At 33.4% G+C, this 19485-nt stretch overlaps 1 protein-coding gene across 1 annotated transcript in view; it reads left to right on the plus strand.

Annotated features, from left to right (window-relative positions):
• Nucleotides 1–17554, plus strand: part of LOC106128223 (uncharacterized) — a 29722-nt gene extending 12168 nt beyond the window's left edge. The window contains exon 2 of the mRNA XM_013326514.1: nucleotides 14786–17554. Coding sequence (XP_013181968.1) covers nucleotides 14822–17554 — 2733 coding nt within the window. The 5' untranslated portion in view covers nucleotides 14786–14821. The remainder of the gene's footprint in view (nucleotides 1–14785) is intronic.
• The last annotated feature ends 1931 nt before the right edge of the window (nucleotides 17555–19485 follow it).

Here is a 19485-nt window from a genome sequence, read left to right on the forward strand (position 1 = left end):
TATGTGCAATTTTAATACAATTTCCGACTCATTGTGTTGTCTGCAAGCGGCAAGCGGACGTCGCAATGTGCAGCATTACAAAGCAAATAAGCCAACCAATGTTCAATATATAGTCGAGGAAGATTATTTCCTAGCCATTTATATGAAATGTAATTTAACGTTCACAATAAGTGACTGCTTATAAAACCCTTTAAAATATTCCGAGTATAATCAACTTTTTTCAAATAGCGCAGGACGTGTCTTACTAATATTATAAATGCGAATGTGTTGATGGATGGATGGATGTTTGTGTGAATCTCCTGAACGGCTGAACGCATTTTGACGAAATTTGGCACACATGTAGAACATAGTCTGTAGTTTTTTTTGAACTCCGCGCAGACAGAGTCGCGGGCGACAGCTAGTAATGAAATAAATTTAATAACATTATTATTAATTAACGCGTATTTTCCAGCTGTCGCATGATCGATGTAATGACGAAACCATACGACCATAGATATACGTTTCCTCGACAGGCTTCCTAAAGAGTAACATGATACGAGTTAAGTAACAACACTACGACCAATCTACTTTTTATGCTTGATTATTTACTTTTAAAGTTACTGCTTTCGTTGATATTGACATTGGCCAGTATTCTTTTTTATTAATACAAGCATAGACAATTTAATTAATAGAAATAGTTCACTGTTTTTAAATTCTACTTCTAGAGTCAATTTACAAAAGTACTTAATAACATCTCTTCCATAAGGAAATCAATAATTTTTAGATTAGGCATTCCAATTCATAAAATGCATGCGTCACGTCAATGGTTTGTGGTTTTGATATGAACTGGCTTATATCTGTGAAAACAAACAAAATCACTAAATAGTCATGGCTAAAATATTGGTGCGGAAAATGTTAGTTTGTTCAGCTGCGTGTACAAAAGACGACTTCGAGTTATTATTTTATCTTGGATTTCTAATTAATTACCTACCATTTTTTTCCAAATTAACACGAACATAAGTCAGATAAAGATTTAAATTACTTAAATAGATATTTCCTAAAGGTCTGTTCACACAGACGACGTTGTTTTACACATAGACCGCTGCGGATTGTACGCATGAGCCGACAAAACCGTTTCACATATGCTGGCTGGAAGAGCACTGTTTAAAGCGGATTGATACAGATCCGGATGGATCCGTTCAACAAGTGCGTTATCATTTGTCATCTCTCTTCTTTTTAAAGAGAACGAAAGGGATGACAACTATGTTTATGTGCAAATGTTTCGTCATTGGTAGTCCACGGTAGTCATAGTTGGCCTAAAGTCGGAACATAATAGTCGGAAGTGTGACGACGTTTGTATCACGCTCGCATGCTAGTTATCTGCTGAATAAATCTCCGATTCATGTTAACGCAAAAACATTGCTCGAAGTAATCCTGCTCGCATTTGATTTTCTACAACGGAATGTTAATTTTTACCGTATTTTACGTAAACAACTGATTATTTTCTACACTTCTTCTATAAATCTTTCATAAATAATTATCGAAAATACTTGATTTTTACTTTGTAAATATTCACCAAGTTCTAATTGTTGGTTTTTGAAACCAAAATCTCCAAACAAAACAAGCTAATTAAAGAACAAAAAAGTTAAGCATTTAACAGTCAACAGTGACTTTCATGCGACAACATTATTTAGTTAACAAATGAATACGCACCTTTCTTTTGCCGTTTCTAAAGAAAGCTGGTATGATTTCTGAAGCAGAGGATCACTTCAGTATGCATTAGACGACTCTCATTATGCGTAATTATTGGAAAGAAGTCAATGACAAGTCAGTCCTTTCGGTTTTCTAGTGTTAAAATCCATATTCATATATCCTCACCTTGACAAAACATCTGTCTTTTTAGTTGTCGATGTTGTATGTCTAGCTTCCTTCCAGCATTTGAGAATTATAATATTCTTTTTTTTTCGAAATTATGCCTTGAAGAGCTGCTTTTTATTTAACTTGATGTGATGTGGATGGATGGATGCGTGTTTGAAGATATCTCTACAAAGGCTGAACGGATCTCGATTAAATTTGGCATACGTATAGAATATAGTCTGCAAGAACACATAGACTACACTAATTAAGTTTTTTATGTATCCACGCGGACGGAGTCGCAGGCGACAGCTAGTTATTTATGAATTTTACCGCGATAGTCCCAATTTCTTGCCACGAAGTCAATAGTGACAGACACACAGACATTAGAATCGTGTTCATGTGACCTCCATTTTTCTATAGCTGCACGATCACACAACGACTGTAGAGTACTACTAGTTATTAACTAAAGCTTTATCTATTGATGGTTATCTGGTAATCTCCGTATCATGAAGTTAAAAATGTAAATCAATGAAATATCACCGAGAATGTTCTAATGTACACCAAAACAGAATTGTAAATATGGCTGTAGTCTATGAATAGGAGTTTCGCGTGTTGAAGATGCTGCTGAGTTTCCACTGCCGACACAAATGTACAAAACATATTGTTAACCATCACATTAGCTTTTAAAGAACACAGACAACACGGGTATAAATTTGTATTTGCCTCTAGGTTACTAATAATTGTATTTGTATTTCCAAACTGTATTTAAAATTAGACAATAGACGTAATAAAATAAATGCAATTTGAGTATTTACATTTAGTGTTATTATAGTAATCTGTATTTCATAATTTGGTGTCAGTCTAGTTGAATTATTAGTACAAATACTGAAGTCAGTTAGTGGTTACGATGCCACCGAAACCTTTGTTATTGTCCATTATTCAGGCAATCCATTGTCGTGTCGGCGCGAGGTCGGCGGTGGATTTCGTTGGCAAAACATTGCATTGTGGTTTACTACCACTGTGACTTCGACTAACGGACTGTTTGATGATGTTTGAATTATTTTTGAACGTATAGATATTTACAACTCATTGAATTACAGAGTCCATAAAAATAAATACGACCACAATGTTGCTTTTACAAAACATACTATTTATTCTAATCTGTAACGTTGTAACCTTGTAACCTTGTAGGTACAATATTCCAGTCTCCTAAAAATATTCTTCTCAAAACAATGTCATTATTAGTATTTCTATGACAACGTAAATTTGGTTTGGTTTAAGTGATGTCCAATATAGTAGGTACTTGAACTTCATTTTTCTTGCGAATTGCATTACCTAGGCCTATGTGTTGTGGAGCTGGGGATATTGGTCCGAAATGCTTTAAAGATAACTTATCAGCAGAGCAATAAGTTTTTAAGCTAAAGTTATTTCCAAGAGTATACTTAAACGTACTTTCCATAAAAAATTTTTGCAAAGTAATCGATGCTAATAGACTTCGTGGAAGCGCACTTCTTGAACCGGTCGGCTTTTGTTGTTGCTTAGTGTTTCCAAGCTAACGACCCTATAATCGGATGAAGGCGGATTGTTAAAGAATTGACGCAGGTAGGATCGGTGGTGGCTCACCCAGTTACCACTAGGTCACGTCACGTGACGTCGGGCCGACGCGACTCGACCACTCGAAGCGCTGCCATCGCCGCGGATGGACGTCTGAGTGGCCCTCGTCGGCTCCCCCGCTGAGACAAGCGTGGATTCAACTAATAATAACATTGTGTTGTGCATTAACGGTACAGTCTGTTTGACGCAAATTAGTTTTATCAGTGTTGTGTTGTGTTGTTCATTGGATTTTACCCAACCTCAATCAAAGGTATACATTATTTTATGTTTTATACAGTGAATTTACGGTTAAGATCAATCCTCGAGTATTTTATTTTGAAATATAAAATTATATTGTAAAGAAATTGTTAAACAATTGTGATTGAAATCATACAAATTTATTACAAACATTAAAGATAATGGGTTTTCAATGGAATGTAGAATAACTTGATTGTTGTTCGACATGATTATTATAAAAGTCGTCAACATGTGCACAACACGCGTTCGATTCGCTTCGTTGTATAGAAAACAAAGAAATTCTTTAAACTCTGTTCTACAAGAAACACATCATAGCTGAAAACATGGACTTGTCATGTAGATTTTTCGTAATTGAGGCAGGCTATTAGTCCAAAAACCTTCGACCTTTCGCTTATAGTCAATAATACCTTGTATTGATGGCAATCATTAACGGTTTTTTAATTACCTATTTGACCCTTACCAATAACCAATTTATTTGAAAATTAATAAATGATGCATAATTTGTTCGTTATCTTATCTAAATAAATCAGTACCTTATCTATATGTTGGTTACATAATTTTAGGCTGAAGTTCAAGATAGATAATGCAAAAATCAGTCAACGAAATTTTACAATTTACCATATTATTGAAACATATATAGTTAAATTTTTATCATCTCTGTTTCTTGTTTAATGGCACCTACCGATTTGGTTTTGTAAATTCAATCTTTCAGAATACAATAAAAAAAACTAGGTAGGTCTTAGCAAGCACTAAGCGTAAAACTACTACTAATGATATAAACAAGCATTATTTTTTGCTCCCTTATTCATTATAGAAACTGTTTCCATCCCTTATTGTTCTTTTGTTTCCCAATCTTGAATTTCTTCCTTGTTTTTACGAGACACAAATCAAAAAAACCCGTAACGATTTCCCAAGTCAGTCTTCCTTTCATTTAACAATAACAATAAGTAAAAGTTGTATGGGCATTTAGGCTACCGACCTTTTAACATAAGACTGCATCTGTACCGTAAGTTTCCACTGCTGGTATTATAATTTTTACAAAAATCTACAAACACACCGATAAACTTCTCATCCCTTTCATTTATTTTAATTGTCTTTGATAAAACAAACAAAACGATGTGTTTCATTATTCACTAGCTGTCGCCCGCGACTCCGTCTGCGTGGAATAAAAAAAAATAGAGATACCTTCTCACAAATATAGATCCATCCATTCATCTAAACATTCTCATTTAAAATATTAATAAGATTGCCCATCTTTAAATTTAAGAAAATATTATGTTGGATGTAACAGGATGTGCCAAATATTATCGTATCTGTCTAGATCATATATTTTTTGTGTTATTTAAAATTCTCATATTATTTACACGTGGTATAGTATAGCGTGTGTAAATCGATTTTGTGTAACTCTTATCGATTATTGTAACTATTACTATCGATGGTGTAATGTTACAATCGTTTAAAATGTATTAAATAATTGACAGAACATCGATTTCTTAACCGCAGACCGGTTACGAAACTGGTTCATGTTGCTTAGGCTTAAAATATTTGTAACTGTTGCCAGAACAAGAGAAAGTCTACTCATACATACGTCTGTCTGCCCCTTTTTGGTAGAAATTCAGTTGCCATAATACTAAATACTATAAATGCGAATGTATCGATGGATATTTGTTATGCATCTCCAGAACGGCGAAATATATGCTGGTATTTGTCATAGTTTGGACGAACACATAGACTAATTTAGTTTTTTTTTTCAATTCCGCGCGGATGGAGTCGCGGTTGACAGTTCATAAGGAACGTTTTAGAATTTGCATTGAGTATTATTTCTTATATTTATGTTATGTACCAACTATAATTACAAACATTATAATCACCCTCAAACTGACTAAGCTACTCAGTACCATAAAAATCTTCAGTTTTTTATTATTTATTCTAAGATACGAAGTCCGTATTGCAATTCGTTAAAAAAATCTACACATGTAATCTTAAACCGAATTTTTCAAGATATAAAATCTTTTTACTTTTAAAGCCAGACGTTTTTAATTATAACACATGCCTTAAAGAGGTCGACGACATAACTTTATCGTCTTCTCTAACCTCTAAATTTTCTTTTTTTGTAACTTTTGAGACTTTATTACATTTTTACTTGATACTCTTTATTATGTTATCATAAGAAATATAAAAACGAAATGCACACGTGCTGCAGATTCCCACAACGTTTCGGTGTATTTTTGTCTCACTGCAGGAGGTTATGCGAATCATAGTGTTAATATTTACACATCACTTTTATCTATCTAATCTTTGACGAAACATTTTATAGTAATTTCTTTTAAAGTAGTTATTTAATTAATAAAATTACTTTAATAGAAACTTATTACGTAATTACATTCACAGTAAAAATGCCTATAAAACATTAATCTTCTAGTTTATTGTTTTCAGGCAATTATCTTACTAAAATTATAAATTCGAATGTCTAGATGGATGGACATTTGTTACACGGTATCTCCGGAACAGCTCAACGGATCTTGATGAAGTTTGGCACAGATGTAGAACATACTCTGGAAGAACACATAGGCTACTTATTAAGCGGCTAACGGAGTCGCAGGCGACAGACAGACGTATGGCATACGATTCGTATTCTGCCCCTAGGATCATAGTCTAGGAGTCAATCGAGCTGTCTTTTTCCCTCTCAAATTTAGTCTTGTTACCCTTGTTTCAAATCTTAATCCATTCTATCTAATATACTGAGCAATAACATTAGTTGTCTTAAGAAAGATTAAAGGCGGTCACTCCTGTATTTAATCACGCGGAACATGCTCCAGTTATGCTCCAATGAACGTCGCAATAGTATAATAAGATTTATTTATCAACTTCTGGGTTCTTTCTAACAAATTTTATAAACACTACATTTAATTTAGAAAAAATTAAGCAAGCGGTAGATTAAGTATTAAGTGCTAATATTGAGGTTAGGAATTAAGCTATTAAATCAAACTTTATACAAATTTATTGATATTTATTACTTCAATTTAGTAAGATTATATTATTGTTTTAATAACTAAACGCGACAGTAACACAATCAAATCTTTACAAAATGAATAAATAAAAAATTTTTAGATATTACTAGATCTGGCAGCTGTATTCATAACACATACGTGCCTAGTTTTTACTATTCGTTCGATTTGTGTTGAATTAGCAGGGATCCGTGCATACACAATACAGATTGTCTCCTAATGCGAGTCCAACGCACCATGAGAAGATTGGCAGCCGTATGCAATGCGGAATGCAATCTTAAACAGGAGTTTATAAACTACTGGTCGTCCTTCTTACTCCTTTGTCAACTTCAATAGTGCGTCTCATCGGAAAACATGCGTAACACACACGTGTAGATTTAAAAATTACAACTTATGTTTGAGTTCTGCCGATGTTGGTCATTTAAGACATGTCTTAGTATTTTATGTAATTTAAGACAGCTAGACTAAATCTAGGCTGACACAGCAACTATGCATGGATAACAAGTTACTTCATACGGCTTTATAGTTAAAATGCGAGCAATTAAGTCGTTCGCGCATGACTCTACGACCTTAATAACGTTGCACACTTACCATCGTCCGCCTTTCGGTAAAAAATATTTTTTTTTTCACTACATACAAATTTACAAACCTTTATGTAATAAACACCATCGCTGCAAATGTAAACCACATTTATACTCACATTTTATTTCTCAAGAAGCTTGTCAGTTTAATATTTTAATTTATTTAAACTACCTAAGTATTTTATTAAATTAGTAATGATGAAATTGAATTAATAGCCTATTCCAAATCTTATCTATTATGTTTGCTCCAAATTAAAAAATAATCCAGATTTATTCAGTGGTTTTAGAGTGAAGTGGTAACAAAAAATATATTGTACTTGCTAGCGCCCGGGACTGATCTTCCAGGCTTTGTTATACATGCAGACGGGGCCGCGGACGAGAGCGAAAGCGTGCCCGTGGTCCCGTCCCGATGCGTTGGAGGAATAGAGGGGTTTAGTGTGTATGCCTCCGCTATGGAGGAGAATCCCACATAACTACCGCGTCCCCCCCGGGGCGCGGAGTATGCATAAAGCATTCCCCTCTGAAAAAAAAGGCTTTGTTATACATCTATGGCAAATTTTAGCGAGATCCATGCAGCCGTTATAGAGATACTTTCAAACAAACATCTATCCATCCAAACATTCGCATTTATAATATTAGTAAGTGTAAGATAATTAGTTAGGCAATTGTTTCTTGTATTCAAAAGGACAGATTTCGCAGCAGCATTGACCTTAATTTTTTTCTACTGGAATGAATGTAGGTAAACAATTTTCTAACATAACAAATCTTTGTTCTGGTATCTGTACCAATGTTTATTACTGGCCACAGATAATTTATGTTTCCTCTGACAGAACTAATTAAATCAGAATTGTACCTACAATAATATAAGTAAATCAATTTAATTTCCTTTGCAATAAAACATATGAAGAGCCAGGCAATATTGACTTTTGACAACTTTGTTACTATAATATTTTATACATATTAAATCCGCTATAATAAATAGGGTTGCTACCTTTTTCGGGTATATTCAGGTTACAGACTTAACCATCGATGTTAACTTCTTCGGGTCAAAGTGGTTCTGTAAAAAAAATCGTCTTTCAAGGGTCGCCGTCACGTTTATAGCGGACAATTTTCTGGGCTGCCTTTATTAATAATCAAGCATTTATCCATATATCATATAATAATATATAGGTGAATAAACAGTAACCAAGCCACGTCACATTAACGGAAGTTCTCAAAACTGGAAGGGCATTGAACCCAAACACATGGCCTTCACCATCCTCATGTTTGTTACTTTCAATCTTTACAAACGCATATTGAATCTTAAGTCGTACATTGTGTTTTTCTTCCATTTAAACCGTAAGTTCATTCAATAACTTATTGCTATCTCTGTTTTTACTAAGAGAATGAAACGGATGACAATACATTTTTGGATGATAGTTTGCGTGTTTGGTATAAAAATTCTCGAATACTCTTTTTCTCTAAGTGTTTTTCGGAGCCGTAAATATTAATGTGTTAAACATAATATCCGTAATACATTTTTAGCCGTTTTGAAACTATGGTGGCATTATTTATTTATAAATTTGTGCATAATTCGCCAACCTAACAACTAAAGGTCCGTTGCTAGGGATAAGGTGTGTTGTGCATATCTAATGCGTTGCTTCCGTCCGCCATCTGCCGTCTGCTATGCTCTGGTCATACGTGACCAGAATTCACGTCCCCTTCACAGGATACAAAAATCTATACGTAAACAGTTATATTTAATGAGAAAATCTAAGAAGATAGAAAACCCAAATAAGACCTCAACCAAACTAGAAAAAAAATACAAATTAACCTATAAATCGTATCCTTAAATAGAAGAATACACTGTAATGGTTCGTTCGGACTGTAGCTATAAATTTTGTCCTCCATTAGTTTCCACTAAATTCAATTTTGACATCCCTTTCATTTTCTTTAAATCAACAGAGATGACAATATTTTTTGCACAAGTATTTCGCACCATGGAAAATAACCGACACCCGGGAACAGTATTTGCATTTACATGATGCTGTTAATATCCTTTCTGTTAGTCTTTATGCGCATTTTAATGACATATATATTGTCCGTGCGAATTCATTTTCACCAACCAAATACGAATCAATAGTTGCTACTGAGCCCATTTAATATGTTTAACAATGGATTGGACGGTGACAGCCTAGCACCTCCCACTTCTTTGTTCCAAATAGAGTCCTCGAAATGATCCTTTTTTGTAAAACAATGAAACAGTATCATTATTGCATTTATGACGTAAACTTTTGGATCGACACCAATATAACTTTGATAAAGAAATTAAACAAGACAAGTATATTTTTAAAAGAAAATGAGCAAAGAAAGGAATACGTACAGCGAAATGTCGTAAGAGCTATAATTTAGCAAATATGTATGTTGTTATGACCAGATTTCAACCTTATTGCATCTTACGCGTCAAAAAATATCTCTGGAAATTAACATGTAGTGAAAGTTCTAGACCTGCATGTTATCTATATAATAAAATGTGTTATAATTACTTTTATTGTAATACACTAGTGTAATAAAATGAATATTCCTCGATTATCGTAATCAGCGATCCGAACGCGGCTTGCCTCACCACATTGCACCAAGCAATACTCGTCTACTATATTAAATTCGTTTTGTTTTTGCACTTCGTCGTGCCTGCCAGAGAGGGACGGAAGATGTGCCAAGTTATTTGTTTTTTAATCGCACTCTTCTATCTCAAGGCCGTGCAGCGAAATAATAGTGAATATTTTATGTTAATGTATGAAATTATTAGAGCGAGATACGATTATGTTTTCATATCAAATATTTAATTATATTTAGAGATATTATCAAGTGTTAAATTGTTACGTTTCGTATATAAATATAGTTATTACATTGAAGGTTGCCATATGCCATGGTTCCGTTTGGGTGCTTTTAAAACAGCTGTTAGAATTAGAGTTAAAAACAAAATTCTTTCTAGAACAACCTTTTTAGATTTACAGTAGTATTAAAAATAATACTTTACTTTTTTACTAACTGTAGCTAAACAATCACACTGGTTCTAATGTTTCACAAAAACTACAGAACTAAATTTTTTTACATAAAAGTCTTCTAAAGAGGTTATATTTAATTTTTATTTAATATTCGTAACTAAGCAATAATTGCAATAGGTAATGTAATCCAAATGGTTTTGTTAGTATAATATTACATGAAAAAAGTACCTAATTTAGGTCACTTCACACTATCGTAAGCATTTGGATTTAGAAATATATAAGCATTTGCATACAAATTTATTGTGTGTTTATGTAATGGAAAATTGATTGCTTTCTATACGTCGGTTGTTTTCTCATTTCAATTTCCGAAGTGAAACTTTTTGTAGATCCAAAAATAGATTGCATACGACACTTTTCCATCAATATATTGTTAAATATTAACATAGAATAAATAGTAATCATTCCAAAACCTACATTTTAAAAGAAAATGTCTAAGATTCGTACCTGTAGATCAATCAGAGAGAAAAGAAAGACGAAAAAAAAGCCTTCGGAGACTTTTTCTCGGAGTTTTTTTAGAGAGAGAAAGAGAGAGAAAGAGAAAGAGAGAAATTTACTTAGTGTTGTCATTTCCAATACAAAAAAAAATTCACGTTATCTTTAATGTGTCGTGTCAGTTAATTCTTTCTATTGGTTTATTTCTTAACCAAACCATCGCTATAAACCGCTACCGTCAGCGCAAAAATGGCTACAATCGAATAGGCACAAAATACAATAACTTATAGCCAGTACATTTATAAAGGTGGTGTAAATAAATCAAAACTTAACATCTTGTTTTACATAAACTTTTCAGTTATATCATAATAATAATAAAATTTCTCTTTGATAATTACTTATGCCTACATTTTATTTTATATCGAATTCTATTTACATTTGCAAATGATTCACTACGAAACAATTATTTTGTAATAAATTATAATTCTCATTACCGCTAATTAATGAAAGATTTAATATTTGTTGATTAAAATTAATTATTCGATGATTAAAAGTGACATTCAGTATTTTTCATGTGAAACTAAGACGTAGTAAAATATGAAGCGTTAAAATTATATTTATGGTGATCTTACTTTTTAAAAATAATTGTCGCTATTAGTATATCGTGAGAGCATCCTTTCGAAGTGTAACCATCAATTTAATTTGTATTCATTCCCTCAACAGATGTCGCTTCTTAAGCAGGGTTTGTTTTTTTTAATTATATACGAGTGGTTTCCTGGTACTCCATCCGCGCGGAATTAAAAAAAACATTATTAGTAGCCTATGTGTTTTTCCAGACTTTGTTCTATATGTATGCCAAATTTCATCAAGATCCGTTCTGCCGTTCTGAAGATACCTTCAAACAAACATCCATCCATCTAAACATTTATAATATTACTAAGAAGTAAGATTGTGACGTAGTTATTAAAAATGTCTGTAGAAAAAAGCTGTTAAGAAATTGAGATACAAGATTAAAATTGAATTTAACTGCAGACATGGTGTGATGAACAGTATTAAGGAGATGCTTGTAAGTTGGGGGAAAAAACCTTTATTAGTAGTAATTGTAGTGGTCGATTTTCTTAATGCGCAGTGCTGAAGGGTGAAGCAATATTGTTGGAAGCTGGCAAGCAAGGTTTAGTCTGTACTATACAAATTACGACTATTTACAGTTACAATATTGTCTGCACATAAACATTGAAATCGATGTTGCTTGTCACGTTGCGATTAACGTTTTTGTGATTCTCAAAGTAAATGGAGACATCATTCAACAGTGTTCAGTAAATGCTGTGCCGTTATCAGCATACAGTTATGCTGACAGACGTTTGCAAGGTCAACAAAAACTGACAGTTCTTATTCCGAATGAATGCGCTCTTTTGTTTTATCTGGGTTTCTGTGTTGCCATGAATGACTCTCTTTAAGATGGTTTAAAGATTCAAATGGCCGTGTATGTATTACTTTTTAACTTAAAAGCATATTATGGTCAATATAATTAACCCGAGTTAAATAAAATTGTTTATCAGCAATTTTATTTATTTATAAAAAAAGTTGACGTTTGTTTATGGTATTCAATTTAGTTTTTAGTAATATTTATAAATGTCATTCGGTTGGATTTCAAATATGTTTAACTAATTAAGGAAAATTCTAGAAGACACTAATAATGTTTACATTTTAATAAGGAAAATGTAATTTAACTCAGTAGCTGCTTGCCTATTGTATTTGCAGGAATGTTAACAATGTTATTAAAATAACTGCTAAGACCTTAACCATAAAGGTGCAGTAATAAATATAAGTAAATATTCCTTGATTAATAAAAACGTATACTTATTTAACAATAGCATAGCCTTGTTTGAATCAAGATTCACGACGCATGAGACATCGACAATCTATAAACAGACAAGATCTTTTTTACTTTCTAACCTAAAAATTCTGTTATCCCAATTTTTTGCGTGGTTTGAACATTTTATTCATAGGGATGATAATGAACGACCAAAATAAGTATGGATGGGTTGTGCGAACGAGGATATGCGTAAGAAGGGAGTAGATTCAGATATGACGGCTGATAGAGATATGGAGGAATAGTATATGCTTAGCCTACCCTCCTTAGGAATAGCCCTTATTGGGTTGATTATGATCCTAATTTTTTCAAAGTGAATGCGAGAGATAACAATTGTTATAGACAATGTTTTGTACAAATTTTTCGTTAAAAGAAACTCAGAATTAGACATGTTTCTTCATGTAAGATTTGTAACGAGTTTAATTCGCCCACTTGTTACTATCACAAGCGGTGAAAGCGTTGCCCTGCACGATTTGACCCCCGCTTTGTTCCCGATAACTGATGGTTCTATCCACAATCATGACTAACTTTTAATCGTTTCCTGTCTCTTATTTACTACTTAATTTTAAGCTTAATATATTAAACACGATGTTTATACGAGCAAAGAAATAAATGCACTTTATGTTAACATATTTTAGTATGCGTAATATTAACGGAAATTGTGTTATGTCGACAACGCATGGTGAACGATTCGCACATGGCGGCTGTTACAGAAATACTGTTTGTTATAGTAACGATATTTCTGATATTAAGCAACCGAGGGGAGCATTGAAGTTATTTAACATAGTTTTAAATCATTTTATAATTACGTTTAATCTAAGACAACTTTGAAAATAGGAAAAATAAATTAAAATAAAATATGAAATTATACTCTCTCATTTGTTCTATTCTTTTTTTAAAACGAGTATTTTTGTACACTAATTTTCTTATAATTTTACATACAAACTATTTTGTAAATTCACATTTAAAATAAAAGAACAATGATGTCCATCAACTTGATAGACATACAGTAGAACCCTCATAAGACGATTTCTAAGGGAATTCGGAAAAGTGCGGCGCGTGATGGCGTATTAAACGGAATGATCCTATTAAGCGTTAAGAAATGTATGAAAATATGTCTCTAGTTGCAGGGATCAATGCAAATTGACGTATTAACAGAGTTCTACTGTATTTAAGTATGGCAACAAATTATTATTTGAATTTGGAACTTTTGAAACTTTCTTTATAAAATTAAAACAAATAAAGTCAAAGAGTTGTATGTTGAGAACCGTAAATGTACTGGATTCACTGACTTAGCGTTTGTATCACCTGAATACCCAGTTATTGTCCACAGTTCAGTCTCATTGTCCACGCCACACATGTCTGTGTTCACAACATCCATTGTCGTTTGTCATTCAAATGTACCACAACATTGTCCTAATAAGCACTTTTATAAAGACAAAACGATGAACTTTATTCATCGTTTAATAATTGTTAATTGTTTTTATATGCTGTTTCAATAAAGACCTTAATCTTTAAAGTAAAAACATATAAGGCAATTAACTAAGAAAAAGACATAAGTTTTCTCATTATGTAATGTCAAACAAAGTCGGGATTAGCCTGCAATCCAGATTATAGAGGAATTTATACAGCTTTACCTTCCAACTTAATTACCATCATTGCGTTGTTAGGCGAACGTTATTTTTCGCGGATATGACAAGTACAAAACTCTTGAAATCTATGGCAACAAAGATTGGTAAAAATTTTAGTATTGCTAATTTACAGTACAAGTACTTGTTATTTTAAGTTTTTTGGCCGTAACGTTTACAATCTACCAATTGTTACAACGTTCGGTAGCTATATTGTTGAATGGTGGGAATTCTCTTTGTGTTCCAGCATACGTTAGCTAATCATCCGTATGCCTTACATATTTGTAGATCAAATCGCGGATGCAATCTCGTGGGAATCAACCACGTAAACAATTGAACGCGGCACGTGAAAATCCAATCAAAATGATGTGAAAACTCATTATTTACATTGAAATTAATGCACTTTCATTTGACATAAAAAAAACGTAATTTTACAAGACGAGAGTTCATTGCACTCAATTATTTCTTACGTCAACATTTACTTATAACAACTTTCAATAAATGTTAATTATATTTTTAATTGTTCCAGATGGCGTAGAGAACCAGTCAGAGATATCCATCACAAATGCTATTAAACAATCTCATGGAAGGGGAATCTATTAGCGCGAAGAAATTGATTTCATCGATCGAGAGGTTTAACAGCGAAGGCAGAGAACACGGCACTATCAAGGCTCTAATCAAGAACTTTATTTTACCAGAAACAGACATGGCCGTTAAAGACAAACACGATGATAGAGACAGATGTGTATATACAATACCCATACAATCTTCATTGTCACCAAAAAAATCGAGGCCAACAATGAGTGACGCGAAACAAGCCTTCCTTAATTCTACAGTTAATACACCTTCAAGGAATTTTGATGTTGAACCTACATTACATTATGCGCAAATTGCAATCACAACAGATAGCGAAGATACCAGAAGTACAGGTGGAGGAAAAGATATTGAACAGACAAAGTGTCACGTAAAAGAACAAGACAAGCAAACGCCATTTGGTTCACCACATCACCCAATTAATGTAAAGAGAAGAATAGAGCAACAACAGAGAAAAGTAAGTTTCAAAATTAAAAACGGCTCCACAGGCTATAGACGACCACCGTTAGGAACAAAAAATATGACGATAACGAGTAACAAAGTTTCTGAATTAACCAAGAAATTCAACGATTTAATGAAAGAACCAAATACGGCACCCAAAACACAATCTAAGCTGGCAAAGACAATTGAAGACTTACAAGCAGCATCCCGATATTCTGTCAGCAACAGTTCAACTCCATCTTCAACTTTGAGCTCTAGTCCTAATATTAAAATTGTTGTCCGACACAGGAAAAGTTCTAAAAAACGGAATAATAAAAAACGATGTTCCAGTATGGATTCTATTGACAAGTTACTTTTAACAGAAGACGCTTCGAGTAAAATTAGGATATTAAGATCTAAATCAGATGGCACCAAAATACCGAAATCGCCAAAAAAGAGATTAAAGTATCAAGATTCAAGTGGACAACAGAGCGGTTCTGACTCTGTTGACGGTACACCGACTAAACAAAAGGCTGATGATATATCGAATGACGAGAAGGAACCCGAAGAGCTTAATGTAGTCAAGAATGTTATAAAGAAATTCGAATGTGAGATTAATGCACAATCAAATTTCAATGGCACTATTAAAAAACAAAATAACCAGTCTGAAAGCAATACAAATACAATTGTACGAAAAGAAAAACCAAAAGTACCTGAAAAGAAATCATCACTAGTTTTAACAAAAAATCTTGTACTTAAAGATGGTGTGCCAAAAATTAAGACAATCAAAACAAATTTAGGAGACGCCGTTACGAGAAAAGATAACAACATACCTAGTATTGACATAAACAAAAAGAAAGAACCCATTTACGACAGAAAGAAATTTAAAACTAATTACATACATCCAGAGAAACTTACATTACATCCTGTGGAAATCATTCAAGAAGACATAAATGAATCTTCAGAATCTAAAACTGTTTCACACGAACAAACTATAACCATTACAAGTAACACGTGCAAAGAAGATGAAAAAGACATCAATTCAAGCATTACTCCTAACGAATCTTTTCTCTGGCGCCGAAAAGGTAGCACTCAGGTTTATTCTGACTGTGATAAAGCATTTTCCGAAGGTCCTTATGGTTTTGTTAGCATAACTATTAATGAAAACACTATGTCATATGAACAAGAAAATAATACTTCAAACGAATCTCAAGATATTGAAAACAACGAATCTCATAATGAAACTTTAACAGTTAATATCAAAAATGATTCTAACACCGATTTCGAAAGCAATCTAGTCGAGGCTTATAACAAGGAAGTTCTCGTCGGTTTTACTTCCAAACCAAAAAAAGAAGAGGTAGTCGAAGACGACTATGAAATATTAGAACCGAGAGACGCGGATAATGTAGTAATAATTCCTATTAAAAGTATAGATAGAACGTCGAAAATAAACTGTCCTCTTCCTGAAATACCAAAACAGGAATGTCAGTTATCGCCGTCTATAAAATCAAAAGAGGAAAACATATATCAAACTCTTTTAGAAGCTAGATCCCACCCAGAGGGAGACGAAAGTAGTCTACATAATTATGAGCTTTGTTTTAATCAATTAGAAGAGAGAACTCGAGGGGACGGCGACAGTGACGATGGCTATGAGTACTGTAAATCGCCCATCAAACCATACTGCGTCACTTCCAGCTCGGGCATACAAATAGCTGAGGACTATCGACCTTACGGCCCACAAGACAACACGAAAAACTATGCTATTACAAAGTCAGTCAGCGGTACGTCCACTGAAAGTTACGAAAAGATCGGCACGGGAAGGATATACGAAAAAATTCCTACCAAAGTTGAATCAAACCAGAGTAGTCCAGACTACAGCAGTAGACATTCTTTTGTATCATCAAACTACACAGGTTATAATGACGGTGAGAACATTTACGACACAATCAAGCAGGCAGACAGTACATCACTATCACATTGCTACGAAAGCATTCCAAACAGTCCGAGCATGGTAAAACTAAGAAACAGTTTAAAGAAGCAGCTGGCTAGTGCGGTTCAGAAGCGCTTATCCTTCGATAACGTGTCCAACATTAGCCAGTCAACGTTGTCCAGCGAGCAGAAGACCAATAGTATCTACGGGCAGCGGTCTGTCTTGAGCTACAACGGGCAGGAGATCGCCTTCCAAGTGCCGAGCAGTACGACGAGTGACAGGAGTGATCGCAGCGACGACTGGGTCGATGTGTCCGATGAGGAAAAAACTGATGAGCAGAAAATTGTTATGTAAGTCACATTCATGCGTTCTTTTAACATGATTAGTAGCATTCACAGTACTATCGTATTTTGTTGTTAGAAGGTAACTAAAATATAATTTTATGTCACTAATTCATTATAATTAATTAATTATTTAATAGTTTTTTTATTCTTCGATAGAAAATGCTAACAAACATGTTTCTATTCAAATGAAAATGCGACAATATTTGATAGTATGACCTACATGTTGCGGCGCCTAATGCAATCCCCGAAGAGCAAAGCAAACAGTATTATCAGATTCTGATACTACAATTTTGTTTGAAACTAAATCAGTCGGTATAAAGTGGAGCGAAGTTTAACACATTTTTGCAAATTGCTTTTTTCCCCAAGTCAAAAGAAATAAATAAAATAATTACTATAATATAATGGAAATTATTCGTGGCAGCGTTCGCGAGAGAAGTCGCGGAAGAAAGAGTCCTATCAGCTGGTCGCAGAAGGTTCGGCATCAGTGGCAGAAAACTCCGAAGCAAAAATCGAATGACAAAGGTTAGTTTTTTTTTTAATTTCAAGCTTTGATTTATATGCCATCTATATGCCGCCGAATGTAAACAACTTGATAGTTATCCAATTTTCTAGATAGATGGCGTTTGTAACTAATAGATACCGAGGATTTTAATTTTGGAGACTAGAAATAGGTTTGTTTTTTTTGCAATAAGATATTATTTCAATATTTATCCAATACATACGCACAAAATGTACAATAGTAAGAAAAAATTTAAAGCGCCTGTCAAAAACATCATAACAAAAACAATCTAGGTGCGGATCTTGCTAATAAAGTTTACAAGTTTTAAGTAATATTTTTCATTTCGTTTTCTGTTTATTTTAAAGGCATTGCCTGATTTAAGAGTATTTTTAAATACATGTTCTGTTCTAAATAAAACAATATAATTCCTATCATTGATTTCGATAGAGTTCATTGCACTTGTAATAATAAAAATGCACATAGGTGCCAAGCACACATATTTCAAACAGAGGGCAGCATAGTCGCAAACACACGTGCTAAGCCCAGGCACGGTGTAGGCGGGCGGCGCCGCAGCCGCATTCCTGCGCCCACGAATAAGAAACAATTTGATTAATCGCCCAGATCAAGTTTCGTTGTTTGAAACATTAATCCTAAAAAGAGATCATTACGCGTGGACACGAAAAAGAAACAAACCTCTTTGTTAATAATTCTAGCAATATACGTCATTGTTTATTGTGTAATAAGTTCTGGAACTTCGTCAAAAAATCGTCATTTTACATTTAAATCATTATTCTCTATGTGTGTTATGGTACTATTTGCTAATATATATAAATAATTAATGTACAGTTATTAATAATTAAGTTTGCGTGAATTAATACAACGTCATTGATCGTCGCTGACCCACATAGATAGTGGTGAAACTATGCAATTAGAATTTATATAGAACACGAAACACTTTCCGAGTATTACCTAGGCATTGTACTGCTTCGGTATAATTCAATCAATAACAAAGCCATACTGATAAATATTGCGTTTCTATAAAGAAAGAAAACCCGATCTAAAAATTATACAATAGGTTACCAAAACAAGGTTGTAAAATCATAAATAGGTCATTTTTAACTATATTTCCATTACCTATCCATCCTTCCACTGCCGAATATTCACTCTTCCTTCTCTATGGAAAGGGAAGGACGACGAGGTAATCCAAATTCTTTAACGTTTTATTTTTAAATATTATTGTAAATTCTTGCCAAGGTTAATATATAATTTTAATATAAAATAACAATAAATTTCTTGTATTCAAATACTAAATAATTATTAAGATAACTATGAATGTTAAATGTAATGTCAAACTTTTCAATTATTCTGTTAACACACCATTGTCTGAATAGTCAAGGATTACAAACAATCGCACATTCACATCACAAAGTGGATTTTTTTCA

Source organism: Papilio xuthus, unplaced genomic scaffold (genome assembly GCF_000836235.2).
Source record: "Papilio xuthus unplaced genomic scaffold, Pxut_1.1 DF828780.1, whole genome shotgun sequence".
NCBI lineage: Eukaryota > Metazoa > Arthropoda > Insecta > Lepidoptera > Papilionidae > Papilio > Papilio xuthus.